This window comes from Sesamum indicum, linkage group LG1, assembly GCF_000512975.1.
Source record: "Sesamum indicum cultivar Zhongzhi No. 13 linkage group LG1, S_indicum_v1.0, whole genome shotgun sequence".
Taxonomy (NCBI): Eukaryota; Viridiplantae; Streptophyta; class Magnoliopsida; order Lamiales; family Pedaliaceae; genus Sesamum; species Sesamum indicum.
The window spans coordinates 13,027,530-13,038,339 of NC_026145.1; the positions used below are offsets into that span (position 1 = coordinate 13,027,530).

General features: G+C 33.4%; 1 protein-coding gene and 1 non-coding gene across 2 annotated transcripts in view; both read left to right on the top strand.

Annotated features, from left to right (window-relative positions):
• Positions 1–6,564, top strand: part of LOC105165654 (signal recognition particle subunit SRP68) — a 7,567-nt gene extending 1,003 nt beyond the window's left edge. The window contains exons 4-13 of the mRNA XM_011084735.2: positions 1,093–1,288; positions 1,948–2,033; positions 2,207–2,402; positions 2,605–2,716; positions 3,807–3,934; positions 4,097–4,303; positions 4,449–4,558; positions 5,131–5,260; positions 5,364–5,513; positions 6,081–6,564. Of these exons, the coding sequence (XP_011083037.1) occupies positions 1,093–1,288; positions 1,948–2,033; positions 2,207–2,402; positions 2,605–2,716; positions 3,807–3,934; positions 4,097–4,303; positions 4,449–4,558; positions 5,131–5,260; positions 5,364–5,513; positions 6,081–6,302 (1,537 nt within the window). The 3' untranslated portion in view covers positions 6,303–6,564. The remainder of the gene's footprint in view (positions 1–1,092; positions 1,289–1,947; positions 2,034–2,206; positions 2,403–2,604; positions 2,717–3,806; positions 3,935–4,096; positions 4,304–4,448; positions 4,559–5,130; positions 5,261–5,363; positions 5,514–6,080) is intronic.
• On the top strand, positions 8,017–8,088 carry TRNAT-UGU. The gene has a single exon. It is a non-coding gene; the product is annotated as a tRNA-Thr (tRNA).

Genomic DNA, 10,810 nt, shown 5'->3' on the forward strand with positions numbered 1-10,810 from the left:
ACTCTTTCTGGGAAAAAATAAAAGCATGTACCAAGATTCTATTGCACTGCTTGTTCCAAAGTCTGTTCTTGACTTCATATAGTGGGTTCTTTTTTGCATTACTTAATGATAGCCTACAAATGGATCATATCTGTGAGTCTGCCACCCACAAAACAATGATGGTTAATATGCATTAGCTAATGACTAGATAAAACATATCCATGAATCATTAATGATAGTTTTAGTAAGAAAAAACATGTTTGGTACACCACCTCTAATCCTTCAATTTCTAGCATTAAATCAATATAGTATAATCAAAATGTTAAATGTCCAGCTAACATCTTGATATAAACTAATTATCTGGTATGACATGGAAAGGACATACCCTTTAGCTAGAAAAATCTCTTTTTCCTAGTTCACTTTAAAGAAAGTAATAAACTCTGGTTGTCAACATATTGTCCGTTATTATTCAAAAAAAAAAAATATTGGCTGTTACTTCTTTTGAGAACAAAATAGTAAAGGGTGAGGAAAATCTGCCACTTTACTCCTGTTCCCTTCTTTGTTCGAGAACCTCAGCTAGAATGAAATTGACTAATTGTTTTGGGGTTGAATCTCTTCCCTTTTTTCTTAGAATATGCAAATTGGTTTGGATTACTCATCTCAAATACAAATGGTTGATGTCATCATGCAATTGCACAAAATGAGTCAGTATATCATGCTCTTAAAAGGTCCATTTGATTACTATTTTGATTTGTTACTTCCTTTCTAAAATAACTAGGACATCACCTAATCTAATGTATTTCCTGTTCCCAATGGGATCTACAAGTAGACCCTTCTTCACTCCATTTTTGTCTGTCCTTAGTAACAGTTGAAAAAGCCTATCCCACTAGTGCTGCATCACCAAATTCCCGGTCAAAACCAAATTAGAGTTCTTCAGCTTGCATTGTAAATAAATTGCTTTGTGCATAACATTCCTCATCTTCTGTGCGAGGCTTAAACTCGAAAGTATAACGAACAATTTTGGAGAGTTCTACTTGTACTCTTTTGTCATTCTCTTAATAGTTTATCATGTTGTATTTTGCTTTAACTGGATGCTCCTGGAATCCAATCTAGGTTTCTTCATTTGGTTCTGTATGCTGCTGAAAGAGCATGGAGCCATGCCATGGAAAAGAAGACGCTACCAGATGGCCCAAATCCACGCCAGAGGAGCTACCTCATTGGCAGGCTAAGGAAGGCAGTAAAATGGGCTACCCACTTTCAGGAGTTGTGCTCCATCAAGGGCGATTCGAGAACATCTTTAGAAGCAGAGGTGTGAATCACAATTACTTGACTACTACTGTTGCGTCTTGATTCTTTATTTTTGATTTGGTAAATGTAAGATTTCTGGAACATGTCCAGTAACCATGTTTTTGTTCTTTCTAACAAGGTAATTCAACGATTTAAGATTATTGCACTTTGGTGGCTTGCTAAATCATCCAGGACATTATCAATATCTTTAGATTGTTTGTATCTTAAAAATTTTCAGCTTTTTATTAGCTGTAGAGGTGGTGAAACGGTGAAACAATCTTGTGACAAAGGGAAAAAGTTTTTGTGCATTTTATTTCTCCTTGTAAAGTTGAATAGGTTTGTTGAGCCGTTCTGCAATCTGGATCTAGAAGCATTTTCTAGAATATTTTACTATGAATGGCTTCAAAATTATTCAGGTAAGCTGTAGTTTTATGGTAAACATAGGTGGGTATCATTTCACATAATTTTATCGCCACTTAGATAGTAATGTCAGAGTGAGATCTGCCAAGAACTCCTTTTCTAGTCTCGAGGTCTAGATAGTTGCTGGGCATTGACTTGTCTATAATTTTGCAGTATCCTGAATTTTTGAAATCATGTTCCTAGTGATCCATATTGGTGGTTTGGAATTTTAAAGAAAATCTGTTATTCCTTATGGAGAACCCTTTATGTCTTAATTTGCAGGCCTATGCCTCTTATATGAAAGGGAATTTGTTATTTGAACAAGATCAGCAGTGGGACATTGCACTAAAGTGCTTCAAGAGTGCCAGGTAAGTTTTTATCTTGAAAGAGTTTATTTCTTTGGTAGATAAGAGAAGATAATGATTCTTCTTTTGCGGACATGAAGTTGAAGCATGCTGGAAATGGTTTTTTGCTCTTTCATTCTCTGGCTATAAGAGCCCTCATTTGCTCCTGCTCCATGCTTACTTCTTGATCTTGATAGAGCTGTCTATGAAGAACTTGGGAAGTATGGAGATCTAGAGAATCAAGTTTTATGCCGGGAGAGGGTGGAGGAACTTGAGCCTAGTATACGATATTGCCTGCACAAAATCGGGGAGTCAAATTTACAAACTTCTGAACTAGCCCAAATAGGAGAAATGGAAGGGCCGGCGCTGGACCTTTTCAAAGCTAAACTGGAGGTAAATCTATTTTATTGAGCAGTCAGTTGTATGCATACATATGATATGCATGCAGTAGCTGCTACTTGAGATACCACAATTTCTATAAAATCAGAGTTTTGTATTCTTTTACAAGTAAATAGTTATCCTGGCAGTCTAGCTTACGCTAGAGTTTATTCTCTCTTTTCACTTTATTTTGTTGTTTTCTCTTTTGTCGTGGCAGGCTGTCATGGCTGAGGCTCGATCTCAGCAGGCTGCATCTATGACTGAGTTTCATTGGCTTGGTCATAGGTTTCCTATTTCAAATGCAAAGACCCGGGTCTCCATACTTAAAGGTAGATTCCTTTTAGAAGCATGAGTTCCATGGCCCTAGTAGTTCTACTATTTGACAAGTGTTTCCTTTTACTTGTTTTCCATTATTATCGTGGCTGATGTTTATTGATAGTAGCACTGAAAATTGATGTCACCAAGAGTTAGTGAGGAAGTCTGTGGTCCACAAGTAAACCTATGTCTTATATTTGGGAAATCCTTGGAATCAGCTTCATTCTTCGTGGTATATTTGGGTTATCATGTTCTCTAGAGTAATGTTCTATCTAAGTGCCAGACAGTGCTATGTTCTTATTGAAGTGTTGTATAAAAAAAGAAATCCTCCAGATAGTGAGACCTTAACAATGTCAGACATTGTAATTTATGTGAAAGCTTATACAATCCTTTATGTTCAAATCCATTGGATCATACTCTTTACACTAATTATACGGGGGCTTTGTAATTTAAATCTGTTTGCTTTTAGATTATTGACAAACTATGCAGCAGCAATCAGTCATGTAATTCGATTATTACTGGATATTATTACTGAATATTTGAGGATTTCTCTTAAGAGACTTGAAGTGCTGTGGGTGAAACAAATCTGGGAGGTTATGGAATCCACAATGCAGTCAGAATGAAATAAATTAAGATGTGGACTGGGAGGTATGACCATCTTGCCCAGATAAAATGATCATTAATTCGGGCATTCCGTTCCAAATGAGAATGGGCCTTGTTCTGCAAAACCCTCACTGACTTTCATTCACTAGTTGCTTACTTGACCTGTGACAGCAACAACTCCCAAAGCTCTCTTTTGCTAATTTAGACACTGCCACCACTTGCAACACCATGTGAATGAAAGCTATCCTTGCCGTTATCCATGTTCTACTGAGGTGTCAAGGATCTTTAAAATTGTATTTGCTAACCTACTCCATTCATGTCGTAGGTTTGCAATCACCATATATGTGACCATTTAGACAACTATATATGTTTTCTTATATTGAATCAACATGTCTAGTATTCTGAAATGTTTTTCAGTGGGTCTTTATTGTTATGAATTGTGAAACTTGCATATAATCGATGTGCCAATCTCAAGCTCTTTTATGCGTGACCAAATATCAGCTCAGGAACTGGAGAAAGATATTAATGGTCCAGGAGCAGACTCACTACCTGCAGAGAAAAAGTTGGTCATATTTGACAAAATTTTTGCTGCGTATAATGAAGCCAGGAGCTGCATAAGAAATGACTTGGTGAGTGCTGCTTTTAGTTATGAGAAATTGGTGTCCTATCCTATGTACTTGTAACATATTTATGCATTTAATAAGAGTGAATATTTGCAGAAGGAAAGAACATTGTTGATATTGACCAGGGTATATGTGTTGACTCTGATTCACACATTTTATTTGCTTTAGGCTAATACAGGTAATTCAGAAAATGTGAAGGACGACCTGAGTGGCCTCGATAAAGCTATTGGTGCAGTTTTAGGGGAGAGAACCATTGAACGCAACCAGTTGCTAGTGCGCATGGCAAAGAGTAAACTCAGTAAGGTTCGTGATGACAAAAATGAAAAAGTCACGAAACCTGAAGAGCTCGTCCGATTATATGATCTCCTGCTACAGGTGAGTGACTGGTTTAGTGTTTTGTCATTCTTAACTCTCACATTAGTGTTTACAGTGAATAAGAGATTAGCCTGCTAAAGTAAGTTAGTTCCACTCTAAGAAATATCATTGCAACGCTGAAGTGGCCTCTTCTCTTTCGACACAGAATACTTCCGATCTTTCTGATCTGGTCAGTTCAGGAAGAGACAGAAAACCAGAGGAAGTGACTTTTGCTGAGGAATGTGAGCTTAAGAGTTCAGTTTTCCGAGCAGAAAGGTTTGCCCCTTATAATCTCATGTTTCCCCCCTACCACTTCTTTTCTCCTGGGCAGCTTAATTCCCATTAATTCAATTCCATGAACTACCGTGATAATAATCTCTTAGTAGAAATTTTGGCAGTTTATACTTTTTAGTTTCATTTGGGTCTTGTTGGAGATTGTTCCTTCATTTGGAAAAAATACCACTGAAATTTGTAGTGAATCAATTTGCCATATTTGTCTACCCTCCCTAGTAGATATTGCAGTTGGTTGATGAGATAATATTGCTCCCTGTCTCCATCTTATTCCACAAGAAATATGATATCAGCGTCTTAGTTGTGTATAACCATGACTTATGCGGTGATTGTCTCACGGCATTTATGTTAAATTTGACTTCTTACTTTGTTCAGTTTCCGTACATAGTGTACGAATTAAAGACCTAGCATCTTAGGTGTTTTCTGCAGAGCATCTTAAAGATCCCTCTGTTCTCGGTCTGTCAGTTTAGGCTCTTAGCCGCGCAAACTTTTGATTGTCATTGCTTCTTAAAATTTACAGAAACATTCCAGTAGATAATAGTGCTCTTGTGTTGCAGGTGCTTTTACTTGGCTAAGTCCTACAGTTTGGCTGGAAAGAGGCCAGAAGCATATGCTTTGTATTGCAGAGCTCGCTCTCTAGTTGATACTGCTCTTAAGAAGCTTCAGAGTTCAACCAATGTCGATCAGGTGCAATGGCATGCCCCTTGAACTTCTTTCCATGAGGCCTGTGCATTTTGCTTGCATTAGCTACTTTCACACATTGCACTATCTTATTTTATCACTATAACAGGTTACTATCAAGGAGTTGAAGATGCTATATAATGATTGTCGATCCAACATTTGTGTTGAGCACGCAACTGCAGTTATGGAAGAGGAGAAGGCTCCAGAAAATCTTTCAAAGAAGATTTCTGGTATATCATTAACAGGAAACGATAAGAAGGTACACTGTAACTTTATCTTTTCTTTAGCATGGTTGAGTCAGGAAACTAATTACTTTAATTGAGATCCTGGCATTTTTTTTTTCTCTTTTCCTGGCAATATCTTTGTTGCATGCTAACTTATCTGCCGAATGGGGTTTCCTTAAATTTCTATTTTTTCACTTCACGACCAATTTGTTTGCCTGTTGGACTTGTCTTGTAATTTAAGTAGTATGAAAAACTATTGAACTCTTAGGACTAAACATTTTTTCTATTCAAATTGAGAAAGGAGTAATAGCAGGTAAGATATCATATTTCCAGATTAATTCTTTGAATATAAATATTTCTCCTGTTCTTTTTTGGCCCCTGGGAACCATAGGAAAACATAAAGCATTGTGTTCAACTACACTTGTAATGTGATCCTCACACCTGTCAATTTAGCTTGTTTTTCCAGATAGAACAATTCCCTGTTTTCTTGATAAATTCTTATAGAGCATACATTGGATGAATTCTTGTACTATGTTCCTTATAGAAGATTCTTTGTTTAAGCAACTCATATCTGTTTGTCTCATTATCTGAATTTGCTTCAGGTTGAAAAATTGCTCATGGAGAAACTGGAAAATTATGAGTCAGCTGTTGGTGATCCCACCACAAAGTCAGTCCCTCGGATTGTTGCGTTCCCACCCGCCTTCCAAGCTGTGCCCCGTAATCCAATTGTTCTCGATCTTGCCTACAACTCCATTGAGTTCCCATCACTTGAGAACAGGATGAAGAAAGACAAGAAGGGATTCATCAGCAGGCTTTGGGGGTAAGTGCTTATTTCTTGAGGTAGTTCTGGATTACAGAATTCTACAGGACAGAGTTTTTCGATTTTGGCTACTTAAGTACTGTAATCTACTGTGCTGTGAGCCATTTGTTGGCAAACTAGGATAAAACTATGTACTTCGAATCTGAAAATTTTGGCTTCCCTCCTAGCTGTGGAACTATAGAAACTTGTGAAGTAGGAGTTTGATAATTTTCTGTAACATATTGAATCTCGCTGGAAATATATTTGTTTTTTAATCTTTTGCTTCACTCGTAAGTCATTATGTAGGTTTAATGTGGGTAATTACCTGATGAAATTTCTTGGTGTGGTATTTGTATTAAATATTTCTTTTTTCAAATGAAAGTGATAAATTTTATCTTTTTGTAATAAATCAATTACAATCATCAATATTAAATTATGCCAATATATCAATTTTAATAAAATCGGTAAAATATAAGCTATCTTTTGAAAATTAAAGTGAGACTGAACATGAACATACATTTCAAAACGCAATCGAAGAATGAATGTTCCTATTTGGGTCTAAGCGTTGGGCTTACCAATTCGGTATTAAGGCCCAATTCATTACATTCAGACTCTGTTGTCAGTTTCTGCTTGAAATTCTCGTACTACTTCTTTTTTTTCTTATGAGTAAATTATATTGGGCTTTTCTAAATTTTGTTATAATTAAATACTCTTATATTATCTGAGAAATCATAAATACTTTCAAAACATTACAAATACTCTAATAAATACTCTTTGTTGACAACTTATTATAGGAGTGTATTTGTTAGAATATTTATAATTTCAGAAGTATTTAATTTTAAACAACCAAAGGTATTTGTAATTAAGAAAAACGTCAGAGGAATCACTTATAATTTATCTTTTTTTATATTAACACACTCTATATATGTGCATATTTTTTTTTAAAGAATTATTACAAATATGTATTTTGTTTATTGATAACAAAATACTTAATATATATATAATAATATAAAATATACATATTGAATTTATATAATACTGTTGATAAAAGATGCTAATATAATATCGAAGGAAAACAAAAAATGGATGAGAAAATTAAAAATAAACAAAAGTACCTGCCAGACCATAACATCAATGCAGTCGCCACCAATTATAATATAATAATATATATATATTGATAAATTTCGTAAATATATAAATAGCATATATATACTACTTTATATAATTGCATCGCTTAACAAGAAGATGGAATTTAAATGATTGAACCACAATTCAGTTCAATCTTATATAATAAAATGGTGTTGCATCTCCTATTCCACAAATAATGTTGGTATTAGAGGTGGTTGATAAATATTAAAATGAAACGCAGAAATTTAATAATATTTTATGATTAAAAAATACGAGTTATGATAAATAAAATACATAATCGGATCAATTTTTTTTAATTTTTATCGGAACAAATAAAGAAATTCGATTCAATATTATATATTCATTACGTCAATTTGACGTATTGAAATTTTGATTTGATAAAATTGAACCAACACTCCTAAATAACATTTGTTGTGTACATATACCCTCCTAAATATTTGGAAGAGAAGTTTTTGAGAATAATTTTAAAAATTCACCAAACAATTACTTTTATTTGTTTTTCTTGGGACCATTATTAGGTCGCAGTCTGCAGCTCTGCACCAATGCTTGTCTCGGTTCATGGTTGTGCATTTTAAAATGTTAAAAGCAAAGCCCCTATAGCTCAGTGGTAGAGCGTCAGTCTTGTAAACTGAAGGTCTGTAGTTCGATCCTGCATGGGGGCAATTTTGCAATTATTCGGAAATATAATAAAGGTAAATATGTATGTGCAGTTACTTTTTTATTATTGTTATGCTAGTTATTAGGTTTTAGTTGTTTTTTGGTTAAAAATGGTCACAAATGTCCTTTTTTGTGCAAAATTTTATCACAATTAAAACCCAAGAGGTGTACTAGTAATTTTGCAAAGAATAAAAATTATTTATGTATTTGGACTTAACTCAAAGATTATCAACGTAATTTACCCCAAGGAATGAATGAACCATATATATTTCTCATAAATCTCTTTTATTTCTTATTTTAATCCACATGGTAGTTTTTTTATTAAAAAAAATCACTTAAGAAATAAAACTTTATGTTGGGCAGTGTCAAGAAAAAAACAAAACAATAAATTGGATAATTGACGAATTATATAGTGGCATGTAGATGTTGAAAATGTGACAAGACAACAATATCTAGACATAAGACAATCCATGTACAAGATTATATGTTGCTCGGTTATTTGTCATCTTTGCAAATAGCTCCCTAATGTGGGGTCCGTCTCATTATACTGAAAATACAATTACATCCCTAGCAACAACAAGAATATCAAAATAATATAAGATTAATTTACATACTTTTTACAAAAGATAAAAGATATTTATGTATTTGGGCCTAATAATCTCAAGAAATGTCAATGTAATTTACACTTTTATTTTTCCATCTCAGTTTAATGTGATTGGTCCAATTAAACAATATTAGTGTATGTATTTCAATTATAAGTTGCCAATTATAATATTTTTGCTATTATTTGTTGTTCTTTAGCCTTTGTACGGATTGTCGTCACTCCCAAGCTTGTCTACATGCATATGATCTAGGTAAGCCTTCTGGACTGTTGATCTGCAGATAGATCCACAAGTCTCATTTATCCACCTCACTTCAATGTGATTGGTCCAAATGGGCATCTTATATATTTCAGTATCTCATCTTTAAGTTATTGGATATGGGCTTTTTACCGTTGCTTATTCTACTTTTTTAACTCACTCATACTCGACTTCATTGACTCGAACATTTGAGAATTTTTTAGATATTCAGCCAAATCATTCCTGATAATATATTCTGTGAGTGTATGGTTCAAATACTAACTTTATCACAGTGAACCAGAATTTTAGTCGAACACAAATTTGATTCAATATTATCCTATACCAACTGCAAGGACACTCCTAAGCATGTTTATAACATGCATGTCTTCTTGGACATCTCATTTTCTTGTTACATAGTATCAAAGTTTGTAGTATTCTAGCAAAACATGTTCATGGCCCTCATCAATTTCTTGATTGCTAATGGTAACAATGGCTAGTGGTCACACACTTGTGCTTAAAAGTTGTACAATTTTGACTATTTTAGGGACATGCGTTCCATGTCCTACCTATTCAATGGACAATATTGATTGGGAAGATACAATGCTTTTGTACACTTTTTGTATATGTATATTTTTTAAAATTACTCTCGTGAAAAAATAAAAAATCACAAGCATCATGTGTCAAGTAGAAATGATGATGATCGGGTACGATAAGGTTGATTAGAACACAAATCCATCGGGATATTGAGGCTCGACCATTTTGTAATGGGTTGCACCTGTTAGACCCGTTTTATGATACTTTTAATCTTCAATTTATTCAATGTGAAATTATTATTGGACTTGTGGAGAAAATTAAGGTATATCGTAATTCAAATCCAGCTTGTGAAGATTCTTATAGAATTGGGAGTTTATTTGTTTTGAACCCCTGATCCGATGGTCGAACCCATTAAGTCCATCTTATTACGTTCTTAATTTCAAGTATCAATCATACTGAACGTCTGTTTTTATGATTGAGTAAGTCAAATCTACACTTTGAGTGCAAACATAATTATTTTTAATATCATTTGGCCCATTTTTTAATAATCACTTTTAAAATTATATTTAATTAAAAAATTTCTAAAAATTAAAAAAATATTTTTTAAAAAAATATTATATGCACTTCCGACGCAATTAATTATCATGTCATTTATTTATCGTAAAATTGAGGCAAATCCCAAAGAGAAAAAGAAAAAAACTATACATTATATTGAAATAATAATCCAACAGAAGAAACAAAAGTGGTCGTTCTTTGGACCATCGCACGTTCGATTGTTAGACTACAAAAACACAATTGGTCTTAATAAATAAAGCAGGCCTTTGCTATTTTGGTCTTAGCATCAAATTATTCCCATATTAAATGATAATTATAAATACATTTCCTATTCAAAGGTAAAATTTTACAAATACGTCCCTTGAAGTGAATGCACTGACACCCGATTAGTGGATGAACTTGAAATTTTTACAAAAAGTTTTAAAGTATTTGTGTAATTAGACTTAATTTTAGAGGATGTCAACATAATTTACCACCAGAATAAATATATCTTTTCTGTTCCAATTAATTATTATAGCTAAAAAAAAAAAAACATGATGAATATAAATTATTCACTACCCCGAAACAGCCATTAACTATTATTGGAGTCAAAACATTAACCATAGCTAAAATCATAATAAATATTTTAATCATAATAATTAAAGTTTTTTTATATTAATTATGTTTGACTGTGGTTAATAATATTAACGTATTACGAGTTCTGAGCTGTGTCATTTATAATGTAATAAAAAATTAATTTTTTCGTAATGTATCCAAATTATTATACTTTATTCCGATGCAACAGACGCTCTGATTTTTT